Source organism: Anomaloglossus baeobatrachus, chromosome 12 (assembly GCF_048569485.1).
Source record: "Anomaloglossus baeobatrachus isolate aAnoBae1 chromosome 12, aAnoBae1.hap1, whole genome shotgun sequence".
Taxonomy (NCBI): Eukaryota; Metazoa; Chordata; class Amphibia; order Anura; family Aromobatidae; genus Anomaloglossus; species Anomaloglossus baeobatrachus.
In genome coordinates this window covers 29,783,077-29,806,539 of record NC_134364.1, presented here as the reverse complement: position 1 = coordinate 29,806,539, position 23,463 = coordinate 29,783,077, and the positions used below count along the sequence as shown (strand labels likewise).

The window sequence follows — 23,463 nt, the reverse complement described above, 5'->3', positions numbered from 1 at the left end:
GGGGACAAAATCTAAATAGGATCAAGTGGGACACAATTTTAAGATTTTGGCCATAGTGTCCGATGTCGTGTACCCCATTGAGCCATTTTCAACTAATAGGACCAATATGTCTGTCAGTGTACAGGCTCATGTACGCACTAAATAATCACTTGGATGGAAAAAACGCAATGATCTTTTGGAGGCCAAAAATATCAGTTTAGAACAAAATCGTGAGATGAAAAATATAAAATGATGTTTCATTTTTCAGAATTCCTAACGAAACCTGGAAAGGACAACTCACCAAAGCCACAGACAGGTAGGTGTGCCGGTGATAACAAGGACACGCACGCACGCACACGCACACATACATAAACACGCACACATACATAAACACGCGCACACACACACACATAAACACGCACACACACACACATATAAACACACACACATATAAACACGCACACACATACACACACACACATATACACACATATACACACATACACACACACACACACATATACACACATATACACACATATACACACATATACACACACATATACACACATATACACACATACACACACACACACACATATATACACACATACACACACACACACGCGCGCACACACATACACACATATACACACATACACACATACATACACACACGCACACACATACACACATATACACACATACACACACATACACACACATACGCACACACACACACGCACACATACATACACACACATACATACACACACATACACACGCGCGCATGCACGCGCACACACACACGCACGCGCGCGCGCGCACACACACAAATAAATACAGGGGCCATGATGTCCAGAACATGTCACACTCCTTTGTACTTTTCTTACCATATAAAAACCCAGTAATGGGAACTCTTGCCATTAGAATTTTTTTGAGGCACGCAAAATGTTTTTTTTTTAATGTTTTCAAGCCCCTTCAAAAATTACTAGGGGTGTGGGCAGACAAATCCTAATTTTGTTTGAAGAGTGGGATGAGACGGCCATTGGATGGCGTTTCCGAAACTCATTCACAATTCTGATATTGTAATAAATAACTGATTTTCTACTTGGAAAATCCATATATGAAAGTGTGCTCCGTATCTGACCAGTGTGGATGTGCCCTTACTGGTTTCCACTGCCAACCTTCATCGAGCCCCAATGTTCTGATGAGAATGATTACGAAAGCGCACACAGCTTGGGTTTAGTAGCTCATATCCTGTATACCAGTGATGTCTGGGATTCTCCCAGAAGATGAGCGAGCACTACCATGCTTGATACTCGTAATGAATAGTTGGATGCTTTGATGGGCGCAACTCGAGTAACCAAGTATAATGGAAAACGGGAAAAAGGGAAACTTCCGGAATAATGCTTCATTTGTCCACTAACTTCCATTGTACTTAGGTACTCAATTCGCACCCATCTGAGTATCATCAACTGCTCGTTACGAGTACGGAGCACCCGAGCATGGTAGTGCCCACTCATCAGTCGTTACGAGTACCAAGCACCTAAGCATGGTACTGCTTGCTCATCACTAGTTATGAGTACTGAGCACCCGAGCATGGTAGTGCCCGCTCATCACTAGTTACCAGTACTGAGCACCCGAGCATGGTAGTGTCCGCTCATCACTAGTTACGAGTACCGAGCACTTGAGCATGGTAGTGCCCGCTCATCACTAGTTACGAGTACAGAGCACCCGAGCATGGTAGTGCCCGCTCATCACTAGTTACGAGTACAGAGCACCAGAGCATGGTAGTGCCCGCTCATCACTAGTTACGAGTACTGAGCATGGTAGTGTCCGCTCATCACTAGTTACGAGTACCGAGCACTTGAGCATGGTTGTGCCCGCTCATCACTAGTTACGAGTACCGAGCACTTGAGCATGGTAGTGCCCGCTCATCACTAGTTACGAGTACCGAGCATCTGAGCATGGTAGTGCCCGCTCATCGCTAGTTACAAGTACAGAGCACCCGAGCATGGTAGTGCCCGCTCATCACTAGTTACGAGTACAGAGCATGGTAGTGCCCGCTCATCACTAGGTACGAGTACTGAGCTCCTAAGCATGGTAGTGCCCGCTCATCACTAGTTACGAGTACCGAGCACCTGAGCATGGTAGTGCCCGCTCATCGCTAGTTACAAGTACAGAGCACCCGAGCATGGTAGTGCCCACTCATCACTAGTTACAAGTACAGAGCACCCGAGCATGGTAGTGCCCGCTCATCACTAGGTATGAGTACAGAGCACCTGAGCATGGTAGTGCCCGCTCATCACTAGGTATGAGTACAGAGCACCCGAGCATGGTAGTGCCCGCTCATCACTAGGTATGAGTACAGAGCACCCGAGCATGGTAGTGCCCGCTCATCAGTAAAGCCAGTGTTAAAAGTGTTCAGGAGATGCTTCTCTCTTTTTTTTCTTGGTAAGTGTTCATGTTTGGGTTAGGGGGGACAAGCCCATCCATAGTCTTTTGACGAGCCCTTCACTTTGTCATTTAACCTATTACCCATGTGATCTGCATAATTTACAATGGTTGCCCCAGAATAGTTCTCTGTATACATAACATGCTGCTTCTTGTGGTAGGTTTTAATTTCATTAAGTAGCACATAATGTTTCTATATTTCCTACAGTGGTCACTGTCAGGCCTGCAAAGAACAGCTGGAGTCCATTCACCTGACACCGGAGGAATACAACACCCTGAAAAAAGCGGTCATTGACGCTGTCATTAAGGGAGAAGATACATTTCGAAAGACCACCCCGGAGGTGAGGGAGTCCCTTCTGCTTATCACAGTTAACTTTCTCTGTTGAGTTTCTCTGTGTGGCAGCCGGTGCCTGCCGAGTGGCGGTGTGCCTTCTCTGTGAAGCGGGCGGTGCTTGCCTTGTGGCGGGCGGTGATTCTGATCTGTACTACTACATGGGAAGGGGAACCCCTAAGATGTCCCCATGGACATCTCAGCCAGTGGCCTATCTCCAGGAGAACAAGGCGATCGGCAGTCAGAAATCGGAGATTCCTAAACGACATGTTCCCCAACCATTTGTCTGCCGGGGCCAACACAGATTCGAGTGTTGGCCAACATTAGTCCAGTGCTTGTATGAAGGCCTTTGGAGTTATGGACAGTGTGTGTTTTAGGCCTTATACCTCTGGAAAGTTGTGCGTTGCAATGTTTAGTTGTTGTCCTGATGCCCTTGGATTTTGTTTGTGATGTTGATGTAATTGCTCAACCAAGTATGAGGAAATATATCGAGCCACGAGCAGTTTTCAACCAAAATACACTGTGCTGGAGTGAAAATGGTTAGTGTCCCCACCATCCAAGCCAGAAAATGGCTATTACATGAGCTAAATTGCCCTTGATACACAGACAAAAATCATTTATTAATTTATTTAGTAAATGCCCAAGGACAATTGATGCATGTGATATCACAAAGAATCCGTGACCGAGTATCACAAAGAAGGTGACTGTCATGTCCGGGGATAGAAGCTATACCGGCCGTATAGTACAATACAAAGGGAAGGGGAAAGGAATGCCCTATCACTAGGGAAGGGTGAAGTGGTGTCCCCTGATAACAACCTGCAGCTCATCCTCACCAGCCCTGTACAGGTTCCGCACCTGTCACCGAGCAGGAATACCTCACCCTAGGCAAACTCTGATCTGGGTCCTAAGTAAGGATGGAAGGAAGGTATGAGCTTTTCGTAAACACCACTAATGCTAAGAGACAAAAGGAAACAATACAGGGGAAAACCAAATGTTACCACCAGAGCCCAGGTAGATAGCAAAAGACAAACACTTATCTTAGGAGCAACTACCACAGAAGTCTCTGGAATAAGAAGAGGTAGCGACCGCTGCAGACCACAGCCAGGAACAACTATAAACCACCCCAGGGTGAGGTTTATAAAGGACGTCCGAGGCTGGCAACTGAGAGGAAAAACTGAGAGTTTCCCAGAGTCAATAGAGTCCACTACTGCAGAAACAGGGAACTATCAGATAACAAAACGTGCTGCCAATCTCTGTGATTTTCTAACAATCGCTGCCACTGGATTGTCAGTCAGCCATGACACGCCGTGACAGTAACTTAACTGCTAATTTCACCGGCCTGTTTGAGACTCCTAGTTGTGCTTTGAGCCACACTGCACCAAAATCCACCCTCATTACCATATTTTCTTACAAAGTACTGGAGTAATATAAAAAGAATATAGGGGAAGAAATAATGCAGTGCACACATGACCAGGACAGAAATTTATTCCTTGGGTTAAGACAAATAACCCCTTCCCAATGAAGATCCTGAGTCTGCTCCATACACGCCAGGTGTCCTCTGTGCTATACAGCCAGCACCTGCCTCCATCAGCAGCGATCTGAGCTAGCTCCAATCTCTGTATAAAACAAAAGCTATAAAAGTTTGGTATCTCCGTAATTGTGCCGACCTGGAGAATCCTGCCCCCAAGTCATTAGTACCGCACAAAAAACATCACAAAAACAAAACGCCAAAAGAGTTGCGGAATTGCGTTGTTGTTGTTTTTCAGTACATTATTTTGGTAAAATAAATGGTGACAGTAAAACTACAACTTGACCTGTTAAGAACAAGCCCTGGTTCAGCTATGGAGACTCAAGTACAAAATAGTAAGGGCCTTTGAAAAAAAAAGCTCAAAAAGGGAAAAATGGCCCAATCCTCGGCGGGTTAATAATTTCCATTTGTGCCTCGTTTAATTTGCTAATTATCAATGCATTTGTGTAATAATTATAAGTAGGGTATTCTCATTTGGGGAATGAACGGAGTACATTTTTCTGGTTTCGTCTGTAATTTCCCTCTGTAGTTTGGTACATACGTAGGTAGAAGGCAGGACATTAATTGTCTTATCTGTCAGGTTTTCTTTCAAGATATGACTAATCGTTGCATGGTGGACAAGCCCACATCTTCTCACTGCTTCACCCACTCCACTAATATATGTAGTGCGCATTATTGGGGAATATTCTTATACAGCTGCCCGGTGTAACCTCTTTAAGTGAGACATGAAGGGCACTTCTTTATCAGCCCAATTTTCTCCCAAACTACACTATACTAACAAAAGTAGGGCCACCTAAAGATAAAGGAACTTTTATGGAGTTGGTATCTTTGTAGCTATAAGAGCTCCCACTCTCGGGGAAGACTTTCTACAAGATTTTGGACGTGTTTGTGGGATGTTTGCCCCTTAATCCAGGTAACCATTTGTGAGGTCACACTGATGTTGGGGAGAGGTCCGGGCTCACAATCTACATTCTTGTTCATCCCAAAGGTGTTGGTGGGGTTGAGGTCCGGGCTCTGTACTAAACTCCCTCAAACATGTCTTTAAGGTCCTTGGTTTGTGTACTGGTCACAGTTTTGGGGAACAGAAAAAATGCTTTCTCCAAACTATTCCCAGAGAATTGGAGGCACAAATTGTCCAAAATGTTTTGGCATGCTAACGCTAATGACCACATCGATGTAAAGCTCATAAAGAAGCTTTTCTCAAATGTCTTGTTTAGTCAATTATACCTCTGAGCGGAGGTATTGTGGTCCGCTCATCCCCATCACGTGACCCCTGGGCTCTGTGACCTCTGCGATCCGTTGATGTCGGGTCAACTTCCAGCTCACCCAACATCATTGAGGCTGGCCCCAGTGTCTGCGAGTGACTGGGCTGTGGGAGCTGGAAGTTGACCCGACATCACCGGATCTCAGAGGTGTCGGAGCCCAGTGGTCACATGATGGGGTTGCACAGACCACAACAGTGCCGCTCAGTCAGGATTTACTACACAAGCTATTTGAGAAAAGCCTTCTCTAGGAGCTTTACATCGATGGCCACTAATGCTCAGTAGTGGATCACCCCTTTAAGATTTCCCATTGCCGAACTAAGTAGCTGAGGTTGACCACTGATAAAGAACCCCACAGTACTATCCCTCCTCCACCAAACCTTACAGTTGGCACAATGCAATCAGGGGGTAATGTTCTCCTGGTATTCACCAAACCCAGACTTGTCCATCAGACATCAGAGAGAAAACCATGATTAATCACTCCATACAACAGGTTCCCACTGCTCCCGAGTCCAGTAGTGGTGGTTTTACTTCACTCCATCTGACGCTCGGCATTGTGCTTGGTGACGTACGGTTGCACGCAGCTGATCGGCCATTAAGTTCCTAGTGCACTCGTTCGTATGGAGACAATACCAGAGGAGGTCCGGACTCTGCAGTTGTGGAGTCAGCAGAGCGTTGGTGACTTTTCTGCCCTCTGCTCCTCAGCACTTGGTGACCCCGCTCTACAACTCTACATGGTCTCCACTTCATGGCTGAGTTACTGCTGTTCCTAAATGCTTCCACTTCTTAAGAATACTACTCACAGTTGTGAAAAATTTAGTGGGGGGGATTTCACAGAATTTTTTGGATGGACACCTTACACTCGTAAAAATCTTGACTTCAATGATAGAGGTTTTCCAGATCGTGTATCTCAGCAGGCATAGGACAGCTTCAGCTAAATGTACAAGCTTGGGTTAGGCCGAAGTTACTCTGGTTAGGAGTTTGGTTTTAACCCTTGCTTTTCTAAATCTGGTATTAAAACTGACGGTAATGTGAGCAGCAAGGTAGATCTGCTAGACAGTTTGCACAGCAAGTCTGGAGAAATTTGCAGGGAAATCCACAGCAACATATACCTGTAAAGAAAGGAAAAGAGTGTCGAAAATAAGAAAGACCGTATACTTGTGAAGATAGCCTGGGCTATAGGTTGTTTGTTCAAATGTAATAAGATTATCTGTGTATGTAAATAATCAAAATATAGATGTTGTTGCATAATTATCTGTGTGTCTATATGACAATTGCACAGACTCTATAATATGGTTCTAAGCCGTATGGTCAAGAAAAAGTCAACCAAGGACGAGTGAACAGATGTATAAACAATGGACAGTGAAGCCCTCTTTAGTGAAAGTCTTATCAGTGATTTCACACAAATAAAGAATGTTCTAACTAGATAATCAAGCCAGAATAAATAATGGAGAGGTGTTTCATAATATGCTGAAAGAATTTTATAATTGTGATTTTTCTCACAGCTGAAATAAGGGATGTTATATGTGGGATGATCACTCCCTGTTCTTGCCTCAAGGTCGAAGTTGAATGTTGTATGGTATAATTACGAGTCTTTTGAAATACACGAGTCAGTCGCCAACACTGGCTCAAACAGTGAACACGTCTCATTGTGATCATTGTCTGAGTTATTTAATATATCTGTACAGATAGCTAATTTGGCCCCATCCTTTGGATTTGCCCTGAACAAAGACTCCATTAGCAGTCTTACCTAAATTTCTTCCTTTACATACTCTTCTCCCCTTGGTCACTGGCAGATCTCCAAATTCTCAATACTTTACCACTTCCTATCAAAGTTTTTGAGTGGGTAGTTCATATTCATCAGCATGCTATCAGCACTGTTGGAGCTAGAACTCCCTATTCCCTCACTTCGCAGCATGCATTGCTTCTGCCAGTGTACATTGACTTGCCTTCTTTGAACATAAAGCCCTCCTCTTTAAATATGTAGTTTGACAGACAGGAGAGCAGTAATGGAGAGACAAAGAGCCGGCCCTCACCTTGTGTAATTCATCTCTGAGTCTCTGCTGCTAGAATACACTTGATAGCAGTGAGTGGGCAGCGTTAGTGATTGTACCATTATACATCTGGTAGTATACACAGTGACATGCAAAAGTTTGGGCACCCCAGCCAAAATTACTGTTATTGTTAACAGTTAAGCAAGGTGAAGACGAAATGATCTTTAAAAGGCATAAAGTTATAATATGACACATTTCCTTTTTGTGCTCAGAAAACTTTGACCAAGGTTTCAGACCTTAATTAACCTGTTAGGGCTATGGCTTGTTCACTATCATCATGAAGAAAAGCAAGGGGATGCAAATTTCACAGCTTTATAAAAAGTCTCTAACCTAGTGCCAAATAACAGCAGCTATGGGTTCTTCTAAGCAGCTGCCTAGCACTCTGAAAATGGTGGAGGTCCACAAAGCAGGAGAAGGCTATAAGGAGATAGCAAAGCGTTTTCAAGTTGCCTTTTTTAGTTTTAGATGTAATTAAGAAATGGCAGTTACCAGGAACAGTGGAGATTAAGATAAGGTCTGGAAGACCAAGCTAAATTTTTGTGAGAGCTGCTCATAGGATTGCTAGAGAGGCAAATCAGAACCCCCGTTTGACTGCAAAAGACAGATCGGACTGTGACAAGACAGGCAGCCCTGAATTTTCGGTCTTAATCCTTGTAGAATTGTGGCTTCAGCTTACATAGCAAAAACATGCTGACAGATTCCCATTAAGCATGTTGGTGGATCAATCATGCTTTAGGGTTGTGCTGCAGCCAATGGCACTGGTAGCAGTTCTTCACAGGTAGAGGAAAGAATGGATTCAATGAAATATCAACAAATTCTTGATGCAAACATTACACCATCTGTAAAAAAGCTGAAGTGGAAAAGAGGATGGCTTCTAAAAATGGATAATGACCCTGAACACAATCAAAAACAACAGTGGACGACCTCAAAAGGCGCAAGCTGAAGGTTTTACAATGGCCCTCACAGTCTCTTCATCTAAATATTATTGAAAATCTGTGGCTAGACCTTAAAAGAGCAAAGCATGCAAGACGAGCCAGGAATCTCACAGAACTGGCAGTCTTCTCCAAGAAAGAGCAGTGAATGCAAGACGAGCCAGGAATCTCACAGAACTGGCAGTCTTCTCCAAGAAAGAGCAGTGCATGCAAGATGAGCCAGGAATATCACAGAACTGGAAGACTTCTCCAAGAAAGAGCAGTGCATGCAAGACGAGCCAGGAATCTCACAGAACTGGCAGACTTCTCCAAGAAAGAGCAGTGCATGCAAGACATGCCAGGACTTTCACTGAACTGGAAGACTTCTCCAAGAAAAAGCAGTGCATGCAAGACGAGCCAGGAATATCACAGAACTGGAAGACGTCTCCACGAAAGAGCAGTGCGTGCAAGACGAGCCAGGAATCTCTCAAAACTGGAAGACTTCTCCAAGAAATAGCAGTGCATGCAAGACGAGCCAGGACTCTCACAGAACTGGAAGACGTCTCCACGAAAGAGCAGTGCGTGCAAGACGAGCCAGGAATCTCTCAAAACTGGAAGACTTCTCCAAGAAAGAGCAGTGCATGCAAGATGAGCCAGGAATATCACAGAACTGGAAGACATCTCCAAGACAAAGCAGTGCATGCAAGACAAGCCAGGAATCTCACAGAACTGGAAGATGTCTCCAATAAAGAGTAGTGCATGCAAGATGAGCCAGGAATCTCACAGAACTGGGAGACTTTTCCAAGGAAGAATGGATGAAAACGCCTCAAACAAGAATTGAAAGACTCTTGGTTGCTACAAAAAGCATTTACAAGCTGTGAAACTTGCCATATGGGGTGCTACTAGGTACTAACCATGCAGGGTGCACAAAATTTTTCATACGCCCATATTCCTTTTTTGTTCATTTCATGTTTTGGGGACTAAAATACAAAGGAAATGTGTTTTCTTTAACTTTCTCCCTTTTAGAGATAATTTCATCTTCAACTTGTTTAACTGTTCACAATGACAGTAATATTGACCAGGGGCGCCCTAACTATTGCATGCCACTGTAGTTGGGTATTGCGCTTAATAATCCTTACTATTTGGCTGTACATTTGCAGCCATATCCAAGGTGAGTGTTTGTAACTTGAAATTTTTTGGCCCCAATGCAAAATTTCCAACAGGGCCCCTAATTATTATAAGTTTGTAAAAGTTTTGGTCTTCTCATTTGGGCCCCTTAATTTCCACAGCTTGGGTGTGATTGTATCCGCCTTATTACACCCCTGTCTATATTTTCTTGCTATTTCTGAACATAATTATAGTGTTGGTGTTACAGGGTGGCATAATAATTTGATTTATTTTATGGTCCTTTGGAAGAAGTGTTTTTTTTTTAGGAAGTTTTAATTGATTCAACCATATTCTTTTCATGTAGAAGCATTTAAATAGACCATAGATAGTTGGTTAACCTCAAAATTTCCTACAGAAAATCCCTTCGGGATATTTTTATCAGATAGGTACTTTTTAGAGCCAACGTTTAAATGCTTCACTTTTTCCAAAAGGGTAAACACAAAAGTCAGTCTGATCCTAGCGGCAGAGCTGAGAATAGATGGCATTTCAGAAGGCAAATCATAGGAGTGGGAGGGCTGGTTTTGTCTGTCTTAATCTCAATAGAATCGGGAATTTCCGAAACACAAGAAAAGGCTTTGCCTTTTTTTTTTCTCTATAAACAGGGAACTCAATCACATGATATTAAAATACTGAATTATACGAGAGACAAATGTATCTGTGTTCTGGAAAGTGTAGCGCGAGCAGAACAGTGCCCAAGGAAATGTGAACAGATTGTTTAGGTTGGCTGAGCTGGGATTAACGGGACTTTCCAGGTAAAAACTTTTCTTAAGTGAAAAATAAGGATTTGGGGAAATTCACCTTCAATTTTGTTTCGCTATTTTTTATTTTTTTTTTTTTTATTATTTTCTGAAGAACTTCTATAACGCAACTCAGTATCTTGATGTTTCCCGAACTGTTCTGAAGTCTCGGTGAAAAAATGTTCTAATCATGGGTACATCTAAGGCTAGGTTCACATTTCCGTTGTTTTAAATCCGTCAGGTCCATGTTACGTCACCGCCGGAGTCTGCTCCTGCGACTTCTGCTCCAATCGCCAGGCGACGCTGTGTTCCTGCCGTGGATGGTGCTGGTGATGGGAAACGAGTCGATGCCAGCGGCTCCGGTGGGCGCAGGCCCCGATTATCCACTGGGCTGGGTTATCTTGGGATCTGCAGTACCACTGGCTGACTGTGGGTGGCATGTGTTTTCCAGCTGAAGTTGCCAGCGTTCAGCTACAGCCAATGGGAAGACACCACACCCTTCTTATTCCCCCTCCTGTCACATGACCACTGCCAGAGATAGTTCTGATTTTCCTGGCTCCTGTTACCTCCTATTCTGTTTAGTTATTCCTGTGTTGACTTCTGCATGTTTTCTGACTACCCTTCTGCCTGCTGTTTTTGTACCTCGCTGCCCGATCCGGATTGACCTCTGCTACGTTTGCTGACTACGTCATTGCCTGCCGATTCTGTCCCTGTTCTTCTATTCCTGGTTTGACCCTGCCTGACTACTACTCTCATCGGACTGCAGCCTTCCACAGGTTGTGATCACCAGGGACCTGTGTAATTCCAAATCCCTGTATAGGGGTTAAAGGGTTAAAAGGTTCTGGGGGTCCTGCTTGGTGAGTGGCTTCCCTCTAGCCTCCCCATTACAGCCCATCTGAGTCTGTGCATCCAGGCAGGCGTTACAGTCCGTCAGCGACGGATCCGTTGTTTTTTTAGATGTCAACTGACGCAACGGATGTGTTTTTCACAGGATTCCGTTCACAGGAATCCTGTGAAAAAACTGATCCTTCGCGTCCGTTACATCCGCTGTGCGTCCGTTTTTTGACGGATCCGTCATGATCCGTTTGTGTTTGGGACAGCCCAGTGGATGTGCTAAACATGCTGGGCATGCTCAGTAGAGCATGACGAAATCCAGCGCTGGATTCCGTCGTAAGACGGATTACGACGGAATCCAGCACCATAGACAAACGTTACAAGCTTGACGGATTCCTGCGCTGTGCGTTAATTTTGACGGCACCCCCTACATCTCCACCCTCCTCTCTGTCTATCACCACAAAGCTCTCCACAGTGCGGCTCAAAAAAGTTACATTCTGCGTTGTTTCCGCCCGGCGGTCAGTCCAAAAACGACTGACCGCCGCTGATGCAACGCAAGGTCATCAGTCGCAATCCGCCACTCATACAAGTCTATGGGAAACAACAGAATCCGCCAAACAGATTCCATTGTTTACCAGAGCCGCAGATTGTGACGGATACAATTTATCGGAAATGTGAACCTAGCCTTAGGGTAAAACAAAAAAAAGATCACGTAAGGGCTGCGTATAAATTGGACGAGTTTCACGCAAGAAAGAAATTGTATTGTACTCGGCACCAATGCTATTCAATGAGGCAGTGTTCATCTGCGAGTTTTTCCTCACTTCAGCCTGAGGAAATAAATCACAGCATTTATACATATGATCGCGTGTATCGGACGAGACTCTCCAATGTAAATCCAAGAGTGCGGGAGAAAAATAATCAGAGGTCATACGGACCATCCGTATGCCATGTAATTTTTTTTTTTTTCTCTTGCACACATCTCAAAGGGGAAAAAAAATAATATAAAGATATAGCTAGATATATAGATAACGTGCAGATACAGAATTTCACAATCCCCCTTTCGTGTGGTTAGGCTTGATTAACTTAATACAATAATATGAAAAAGAAACGACGGGGGTCCCCCTTTTTTTGATAAGCAGCAAAGGTAAAGCAGACAGCTGGGGGCTGATATTATCAGGCTGGCAAGGTCCTTGGTTGTTTGGCCCTTCCCAGCCTAAAAATACCAGCCTGCAGCTGCTCGAGAAGTGGGGCATCCATTAGATGCCCCAATCCTGGTGCTTCACCTCAGCTCTTTCCGATTTGCCCTGGTGTGTTGGTTGTTCGGGTTGATGCCAGCTTTGTAGTGTCAGCTAGCATCTAGCCCTGGTGTTAAGTAAAGGCCGCTTTACACGCAACGACATCGCTAACGAGATGTTGTTTGGGTCACAGAATTCGTGACGCACATCCGGCCTCGTTAGCGACGTCGTTGCGTGTGACACATACGAGCGACCGCTAACGGTGCAAAATACTTTCCAAATCGTTGATTGTTGACACGTCGTCCATTTCCCAAATATCGTTGCTGATTTTGGACGCAGGTTGTTTGTCGTTCCTGAGGCAGCACATATCGCTACGTGTGACACCCCAGGAACGACTAACAACATTGTACCTGCATCCTCCGGCAACGAGGTGGGCGTGACTTTCATGCGGCTGCTCTCCGCCCCTCCTCTTATATTGGCGGCCCGCTGAGTGACGTCGCTGTGACGCCGCACGAACTGCCCCCTTAGGAAAGAGGCTGTTTGCCGGCCACAGCGACGTCGTTAGGAAGGTAAGTACGTGTGACAGGTACTAGCTATTTTGTCCGCTACGGGCAGCGATTTGCCCGTGATGCACAAACGACAGGGGCAGGTGTGAACGTTAGCGACATCGCTAGCGTGTAAAGCCCCCTTAATGGAGAAGCGTCTATCGAACACCCCTATTACTAACACAGTAAGTAAAGAGAAAAAAAACACATGCACAAAATAGTGAATCCTGGAGGCTTCCTGATCTACACTCCCGGTCATACATGGTTGCAGTGAGTGCATATGGGCAGTGTGTTATCATTTTGGCTTTCTCTAAGGTTTTTTTAGTGTGGTTTGTTCATTCATCTTATCTTGACCACAGTAGCAGAGTTCATTAGCGCAGTGGTAGTATCCATTCTCTTCTTTCTCAGCTAGCATCTAGCCCTGGTGTTAAGTAATGGAGAGGCGTCTATCGGACACCCCTATTACTAACACAGTAAGTAAAGAGAAAAAAAAGTGCACAAAATAGTTTATTTTTAAAAATAAAAAAACACTCCCCAACTTTTTTCCTAGTTCACCAATTTATTTAGGTTTTAGAAAAAAATATATGCGGGTCTGACGTAGCTCAGGGATTCCAACGTAGTCCACAAATTGAAACCTGAAATACATAAAAAGAGAGAAACAAAAATAAGAGACTGTCCCTCGTTTACCAATTTATTATAAAAAAAAAAAAAAAAAGCTCCCTCGCAAATCCGATGTAGTCCAGCACTTCCCACAACATACCCTGACTCTGACGATGAAAGGCTTCATAGGTTTAGGTAGCAGTCACTCACAGCTCATGTTGTGCTTCATGAGACATGGCGATTCTGATGAGCGGGGACTTCTCTGATGAGATAGCACAGTGATGAGCGGTGACGTTCTTGACGTCACCGCTCATTACAGTTGCCGGGTCTCGCAGAGCACAGTGTGAGCTGGGAGGTGGTGCTGCTCAAAGCCCATGAGGCCTCTTTCTGAGACCTTGTTTTTAGGTTCCATAGCCTTGGATCGTCGTAGTTGGGGAATGTCGTGGAAAACGCTTTACTATGTCGAATCTGCATGAGAACTCTGCTTTCTGATAGACACCCCTCCATTACGAACACCAGAGCTTGATGACATCAACCCCAACTACCGTTACCCTGATTGTAACCACACCAGGGCTATCGGGAAGAGCCATAGTGAGGTGCCAGAAATGGCACATCGAATTTGATGCATCACTTCTGGGGCGGCTGTGGGCTTGTATTTTTAGGCCGGTAAGGGCCAAATAACCATGGGCATTCCCAGCCTAATAATATAAGCCCGCAGATGTCTACTTTAGCTTTGCTATTTATCAAAAATAGAGGGACCCCAATTCATTTTTTAATTATTTATCTGTTAAGTTACTAAAGTCTAAACACCCTTTAGTGCCACATGAATGTCACTAAAGGGTGCAGCTGTATAATACGAAGGGGAGTGGGTGACATTATATATCTTCAGTATATCTATCATCTTATCTCTATACTATCTATTATGTATCTAATATCTTTCTATCATCTATATCATTATAGAAGATTGCTTTATTATATAAAGTACATTAAAATTACATAGTTATTGTGGTATGTAGAAGATCATGTTAAAAACATTGTATACAGTGGCATGCGCATGTCATGTAGATGCTAGACTGGAAAAAATTGCACACTTGCATAGCATTCGCATGACCACTTTTCTGGTTGAGCAATTATTTATACGCTACTAGGAGCGAGGCCTAATGTTGATTATAGGCTTGAAATAAGGCATGATTTTATGTGCGATTAGCAGGAATGGAAAAGTCTCGTCAGAAGAGTGCATAAAAATTGATTTGACTGATACAATGCGCTTTGGTGCCATTAGCACAAACAAAACATTGAAACCACCTCCATAATATTGTGTAAGACCCCACCAAAACAATTCTGACCCATCACGAAATCACTGAGAGGTGTCCTGGGATATCTGACACCAATATGTTAGCAGCAGGTCTAAAGCCTGCTTTACACGTTTCAATTTATTGTGCGATCGCTCCCGCCCCCATCGTTTGTGCGGCAGGGCATTTTGTTGCCAGTGTCGCACATACTTGCCTTCCAAACGACCTTGCTGTGGGCGGCGAACATCCTCTTCCTGAAGGGGGAGGGACGTTCGGCGTCACAGCGACGTCACACAGCAGCCGCCCAATTGAAGCGGAGGGGCGGAGATGAGCGGGACGTAACATCCCGTCCACCTCCTTCCTTCAGCATTGCCGGCGGGCTGCAGGTAAGCGGTTGTTCATCGTTCCCGGGGTGTCACACGGAGCGATGTGTGCTGCCACGAGATCGACGAACAACAGGACGCTCGATTTTTAGAAAATGAGCGACGTGTCAGCGATGACCGAGAAGGTGAGTATTTCTGTTCGTTCACCGCTGTCACACGCTACGATATCACTAACGAGGCCGGATGTGCGTCACTTACGACATAAGCCCGCCGACATCTCGTTAGATATGTCGTAGCGTGTAAAGCCCGCTTAAGTCCTGTGTGATGGGGCATCATTGTTTTGTTTTTTCCAGCCTACTCCACAGCTGCTCGATTGGATTAAGATCTGGTGAATTTGGAAGCCAAGTCATCACCTTGAAATTTTTGTTGTGTTCCTGAACAGTTCCTCAGATGTGTGAAGACTATGCAACTAAGGCTGGGGGCACACGGGGCACTAGTGCGATCCTCGCTTGACACTCGGCTCACGCTGGCAGCACAGCAGGAGCCGAGTGTCATGCGAGTGTCCCTGCAACTGAGGTCCGACTGTGCGAGCGGACCTCAGCAGCGGGGGGCGGGCCGGCTCTGAGGAGGGGTGAGCCGGCACTGAGGAGGGGCGGGAGGGATTTCTCTCCCTCTCTCCTCCGTAGCCGGCTATTGCCATTCTCGCGGTACACCGGTGTACCGCGAGTGCAGTGCGATTTTTCTCTCGCCCCATACACTTGAATGGGTGTGAGAGAAAGAGTCTTGCATTATACCCGCAGCATGCTGCGATTGTTTTCTCGGTCCGATTAGGGCTGAGAAAATAATTGCTCATGTGCGCTGACACACAGGCTAATATTGGTCCAAGTAGAATTCGATGTTTTATCGCACTCCACTCGCACCGTTTTTCTCGCTGTGTGGCTTAGGCCTAAGGAATATTATACTATGAAGAGGTGTTCTTGGCTAAAAACAAAATGTTTAGGCAGGTAGTATGTGTAAGAGTCACATCTACATATCTATTACTCAGTGATGTTCGTGGTTAGGTGGATTCTTTAAGCTGTAACTAAGGGTGAACAACACGGACCGAAGGCGATGGCATAGTGAGCAGGACATGCTGGACAGCATGTGGATCAGGACACCCATCGATAGAGGATGACAGGCAAGTCAGTGGAGCAGGAAATGCTAGATAACACAGAGCCACCGGGTTGTGGGGATACACACGGGATTAGCAGATGTATAGTCATTCCAAAACTTGCAGCAAACAGTTGGTTAATGGCAGAGTTGTATGCTATCAGCAGGCAGATGGTAAATAAAAACATAAGCAATCAGCAAGCAACTAGTTAACTGCAGGCAGAAATGATGAACAGACCAAGTAGATACTTGCTTGATGAAAAGATTACACACTGTTGCAGAAGTGTTGTAAGAAGAGCTCTTCATACTTAAAGCATACAAATGGTTAATCACAGGTCTGAGCCAGGAAATAATGGCGATAGATGATAATAAATTAGCTGGAGTTTGCTGAAGAGATAATTATCCAGCTGACAGAAATGAATGGCAACTGAATGCTCAGACAGGACATAGCTTGTTGACTCAGCCTTTAAAGGCCTTGAGTGATGTTGTCCAAGGTGGTTGTTGCGTCTCAGCAGTTACCGGCCACAGACTTGCACAAAGAGAACTGATACCAGAGGAAGGAACCAAGAGTCGGTGCCTGAGCAGGACATGTAGATGACACGTGGCAGGAACCAAGAGTCGGTGCCTGAGCAGGACATGTAGATGACACGTGGCAGGAACCAAGAGTCGGTGCCTGAGCAGGACATGTAGATGACACGTGGCAGGAACCAAGAGTCGGTGCCTGAGCAGGACATGTAGATGACACGTGGCAGGAACCAAGAGTCGGTGCCTGAGCAGGACATGTAGGTGACACGTGGCAGAGTTTTGATGCTTATATTCTGAGTGCATGAGCACTCTTAATAGTCCGCTGCATGATACACTGCAAACTCTGGTGAACTATATGTTGTTACATTTGGCAGCACTATTTTTTTTTTTAAAAAGATTTTTTCTAGGGTTGAACTAGAGAGGTTAAGCTTGCCTCTCTGCATGAGCCTATCGACACAAAATGACTGTTCAAACCAAGCACAGGCATCCGGTGCACCGTTGGGTTGTTCTGAGCAGTTCAGTGCATCTTCCCACATACTTATTTAGAATCTCTCTCTCCTGTAAAGCCAATGCTGTCAATCATGGAACAGAAGGGCGGAGACAGATGAAAAACAAGTAGGTGGGACGGCACATTGAACTGTTCAACCACGAAAGGGGTGCACCGAGTGCCTGAGCTTGGTGTCAATATTCATTTTATGTTGACATACTCACTTTAATGTATCAGACTAATAAATCCCATGAGGAGCTTGGCTGTGTCTGGCAGACGTCTCCCTGCTCCTGCCTGATTGCGTGTAGCAGGGAGCCGTCTGCCAGACGCAGCCAAGCTCCTCATGGAATTTGTCACAGCCTCTGCCTTCCCTGCTGCTGTATACAAGTGCAAACAAATGCTATGTACATAGCATATAGGAGGCACTAAGGGCACTTTCTCCTCTGTATCCAGCTGTTATGGGATCCCTGGGGCTTGGGAAGGGAATGGTTGTTGCTGGATACTAGGAGACGTGGTCAGTTCTGCTATTTCTCCTATAACTGAGGCACATATACCAGTCCTAGTTACAGGAGAAATCACATTTGAAAAAAAAAAAAAATATTGAAATTCACCAAAGGTTTTTTGACAGGTACAGTATGTCAAATAAATGAAAAGTAAAATAAAAAGCAGGTACAAAAAATAGAAAAAAAAGCCATTACGAATCCAAATCGGTCCTGTTCCGTCAAAATAAAGTGTCCAGTATAAAAATTGTTACAGAAAGGGGAACAAATATTAAAATGAGTGTCGTTTGTGGCTATAATACAAATGTGAAAAAAACACGAATTATCTTTATTTTTCTATAGATTGTCAAATAAAAAAGGGAATGTGAAAATAACGTAAATGTATCACTAAAAAAGCAAAACCGTTTTTGAATATTCGAAGTAGAAAAAAATCTACAGCTCTTTAAAGGGAGTCAGTCACCCCAAAATGCATTTTAAATGGGCTATGCAATGTTATAGGGGACTTAAGGCCCCGTTACACGCAATGATGTATCTAACGACATATCGCCGGGGTCACGGATTCCGTGACGCACATCCGGCATCGTTAGCGACGTCGTTACATGTGACAGCAAGAAGCGACCGTTAACTATGGAAAATACTCACCAAATCGTCCATCGTTGACACGTCGTTCCTTTTCAAAAAAATCATTGATTGTTGAGGATACAGGTTGTTCGTCGTTCCTGAGGCAGCACACATCGCTACGTGTGACACCTTGGGAACGACTAAGTACAGCTTACCTGCGGCCGCCGACAATGAGGAAAGAAGAAGGTGGGCGGGATGTTACGTCCCGCTCATCTCCGCCTCTCCGCTTCTATTGGGCGGTTGCTTAGTGACGCCGCTAGAACCGCCCCCTTAGAAAGGAGGCGCTTCGCCAGCAACAGTGACGTCGCTATGCAGGTATGTGTGACGGCTCCTAACGATTTTGTTCGCCACGGGCAGCTATTTTCCAGTGACGCACAAATGACGGGGACGGGTGCTTACACCAGCGATATCGCTGCGTGTAACACCCCTTTTAATCCCTATTACAACCATACTAGGTGCCGGTTACTGGTACAGTGACTGAGAACTCAAATTTTAATTGATATGCACATGAGGAGGCTTAGGTGCACCCTTGGTGAGGTCAGGAGTTTCATAGAATAGTAGTAGAGTTGGAAAGGACCTCGAGGGCCATTGGGTCCAACCCCCTGCGAGTGCAGGTTTTCCTAAATCATCCCAGGTATATGTTTATGCAGTTTCCACTTGAAGATTTCAATACCTCCCGTGGTAGCCTGTTCCACTCCCTGACTGCCCTCACTACCTCCTCTGGTAGCTTGTTCCACTCCCTGACTGCCCTCACTACCTCCCATGGTTGCCTATTCTACTCTCTGGCTGCCCTCACTACCTTCCCTGGTAGCCTGTACCACTCTCTGGCTGCCCTCACTACCTCTCATGGTCGCCTGTTCTACTCTCTGACTGCTCTCAGTACCTCCCGTGGTTGCCTGTTCCACTCTCTGATTGCCCTCACTACCTCCCGTGGTTGCCTATTCCACTCTCTGACTGCCCCCACTACCTTCCCTGGTAGCCTGTTCCATTCTCTGACTGCCTGATGGTGCACCATTATGTCTCCACATTTGCATATAGGGGCCTTCCTTTGCTTCTGATTGACAGTGCTCTCTTCCCAAAGCGAGCACTGTCTGAATGCTGCTGGCGTGTGTTCGGTTGTTCGTGCTTGTAGTGCTTGGGCACATTCTCCTCCCTGCCTCCTTCCTTCTGACTATGCTCACTGCACTAATACTCTCAGAAGGCCAACAAGCGGCATCAGAATAAAAGGTGGCAGGGAGGGGAACACTGGCAGCCAGTGCATGCACACGCAACCACACACGCCGGCAGCATGCAGCCAGTGCGTGTTCTGGGAAGCGAGTACTGTCCATCAAAAACAGAACTTGATGTTTTATTAAATCAATGCATTTTAGAGATCTGCCTCCTTCATTAGGGACTAGAAGTCACAGTGTGATCTCTTGTCCTGAGGAAGGAGACATAGATCTCTGAAATGCGTTGACTTAATAAAACATTACGTTTCTACATTTCCACGTGGAATTTCTTCCACAGCGCGAGATTAAGCCCTTTTTTCCCAGAAGTTTGATTTAACGTGGGGCTGGGGCAGCTATTTTTACATGTGTGGTTCAGTAGTGGCTTCTCACAACCCGACAAGGTGAGCCTTATAGCGTTCATATCTCCTGGTTTACAAGGGTAAGACCCTATCGCGCTTCTCTTCTTTTAGTGTAATTCATCAAAAATGGAGGAAGGCCCCTGATTTGTAAATGAGGAGCCCTAATGGTGCACCTAAGCCTCCTCTTTTGCATATGAATTAAAAGTTATTTTCTCTGGCACTGTACCAGTAAGAGGCACTGTGCTAGTATGGCTTTATAAGAGCTAAGTCCCCTCATTACATTATTCACTGGAACAAATCTATGTAACCTCATCATTTCCATCTTGTGACATTTTAAGGGACATAATGGGTATTCAAAAACAAACCAAACAAACTAATCTGCAAAAAAGGGGAAATCTAAGTTTAGAATATTCTTTTTATATATATATATATATATATATATATATATATATATATATATATATATATATATATATATATATATATATATATATATAATAATATATGTGTGTGTGTGTGTGTATGTATATATATATATATATATATATATATATATATATATATATATATATATATATATATATATATATATATATATATATATATATATATATATATATATATATATATATATATATATATATATATATATATATATACATATACACACACACACACACACACACACACACACACACACACACACACACATACACACACACACACACACATATACACACACACACACACATATACACACACACACACACAGTGTATATACACTAATATATATATATATAGTATATAACCACACGGTGTATATATGTGTATATATAAGATATATTTGGCTTTTTATACATAAGCATCAATACATGACCTGATGCACCATTTACAGTATTTATCCGCTGTATAGAATGTAGAAATCCTACAATAAGCAGCAGGGTACGTTCCATAGACTGAGACCACATAATTGTGACAGATCTGTATCTCCCACTTCCCCTTGTACAGTCAGTGTTTTGTAGCCACCACTAGAGGGCACTCACTGCACAGAGATTTTTACATCTCCTATATAAATATCCTGATACAGCCATGTCTCTTACCTCATGTGCAGGGCATTACAGCTTAGGTATCCATGGTTATGACCACTGGGATCTAACTGTCCCTATATGGCTGCAACCTTGGATACCTAAGCTGCAATGCCCTGCACATGAGGTAATAGACATGGCTAGATCAGGAGAACTATACTACATTTCTAATTGGAGGGATTTGCTAATATTATTATTACACCTACTACATATTGGGATAGGGTCTTGGAGATGAGAATACCCCTTTACCATGGATATGTCTCCAGATTTCACAATACAAACTGTATACATAATTATAGCTCTTTTAGACCTGATGAGGCTAATGTACTTACATAGAAAACTTGTCAGATTGGTTGTATAATCTTTTTGGATCGTCCTGTTATTAAGTTGGAATTAAAGTAGTTTTCCAGGTTTGGGACCTTGTGTGACTGCAGATCTATCAACCTCACAGCGAATGCACTGCATTACATTATTTGTAGACGGAGCGGTCCAATACATCATGTATCCGGGATCGTTGGGAGACCACTTCACACATTAAACTATGGGACGATCTCTCCGAATTTAGTCTAATGGTTATTGGGGCCTGTCATCAGGTCAAAGCTTGAGTATTCCGCCTTTTTCGCTGTTTTCTTTTCTAAAATCCACCATATGGTTGTTAAAGATATGGGACTTTTTACTCACAGGGTAATAATGCAGAACGGAGTAAAGACGCGCCCCCAGGGAATCTTAGCGGCTATTCCCCCTTGGCAAGGACAAGGAAAAGTTGCACCAAAAAAAAGACCCCTTTCTCTGGATCCGTATGGTGGATGTTTATACAGAAAAAGACGCAATACTCAGGGGAGCAGCGAGCATAAAATGGGAGCAAAAATTGGCCACTTTTAACCTAATAACATATCCACTTTAACCCCTTTACTCTCGGGCGATTTTCCATTTTTGGTTTTCATTTTTTCCTCCCCTTCTTCAAAGAGCTATAACTTTTTTTTTTTTATTATTTTTATTTTTCCATCAATATAAGGGCTTGTTTTCTGTGAGACAAGTTGTACTTTTGAATGACACCATTCATTCTGCCCCATAATGTACTGGAAAACGGGAAAGAAATTCCAAGTGTGGTGGAATTGCAAAAGAGAGTGCAATACCACTATTGTTTTTCGGCTTTTTTATTTACTATGTTCACTATATGATAAACTGACCTGGGTATAAGATTCCCCACATCGGTGCGAGTTCGTAGACACAAAACATGTATAGGTTTACTTTATCTATGTGATGGAAAAAAATAAGAAATTTGTCAATAAAAAAAAAAAAAAAAAAGAAAAATCAAACTTTTGTCGCCATTTTCCAAGACCTATAGCGTTCTCATTTTTCGGGATCTGCGGCTCAGTGAAGGCTTATTTCTTGCGTCTTGATCTGGCACTTTTAATTATCCCATTCTTGGGTAGATGTGACAATTAATCGCCTGTTACTGCATTTTAATGCAATTTTGCGGCAACCAAAAAACTGTATTTCTGGCTTTTTTTTCTTCGCTATGCCCTTTGCTGATCAGGTTAATTGATTTCATATTTTGATCGGGGATTTCTGAATGCAGCGATACCAAATATGTGTATTTTTATTTACAATGGGTAAAAAGTCATTGATTTGAACTTTGTCTTCTGAGTTTTTTACATTTTTAATTTTTATTATTTTTTTTTTACAATTTTGATTGATTTTATTTGTCTCCCTAGGAGACTTTATGTCTGCACTGTCTGTTTGCTTCCGCTGTTCAGAGCTATCATGATGATCTCCGCCTATGAGTGCCGGTGCTCTGCCAGTATTCACAGGAAGCACGTCATGACAGCAACAGGGTTCATCAGGTGACCCTACGCTGTTATGGCAACCAATTGGCGCCCCATGATAGCATCGCAGGGAACAGCGCGTTCCCCCGATGGCGCGTGTTAGATTACGCTGTTAGAGTTTGACAGCGCGATTTAAGGGGTTAACAGTGAGCTGCACTTGTCTGCTGATCAGATCAGCTGACATGTGCGGGGAATAATGCAGGTTCTCTGCGCTAGCCCACATTAAAGGGACAAACACAGCCAAGGACGTATATATATGTAGCGCCCCATAAGCCATCAGGGAGCTACAAGGTACTGCATCTTTCACCGGGATGCAGGGCCTACCCCCTAGGGACCCAGAAGACCAGTGCCGGTAACCTCCAAACACCTCTACATAATCCCTGTTCTTCCCCAAATTTCCCATAGACTTGTACCAGGATAGGGTTGGACCAAAGGATGGCCGCCT

The 23,463-nt window shown here is 44.1% G+C and overlaps 1 protein-coding gene across 1 annotated transcript in view; it reads left to right on the top strand.

Annotated features, from left to right (window-relative positions):
• PRORP (protein only RNase P catalytic subunit) overlaps positions 1-23,463 on the top strand; it is a 115,724-nt gene that overhangs the window by 14,130 nt on the left and 78,131 nt on the right. The window contains exons 2-3 of the mRNA XM_075331207.1: positions 248-295; positions 2,645-2,777. Of these exons, the coding sequence (XP_075187322.1) occupies positions 248-295; positions 2,645-2,777 (181 nt within the window). The remainder of the gene's footprint in view (positions 1-247; positions 296-2,644; positions 2,778-23,463) is intronic.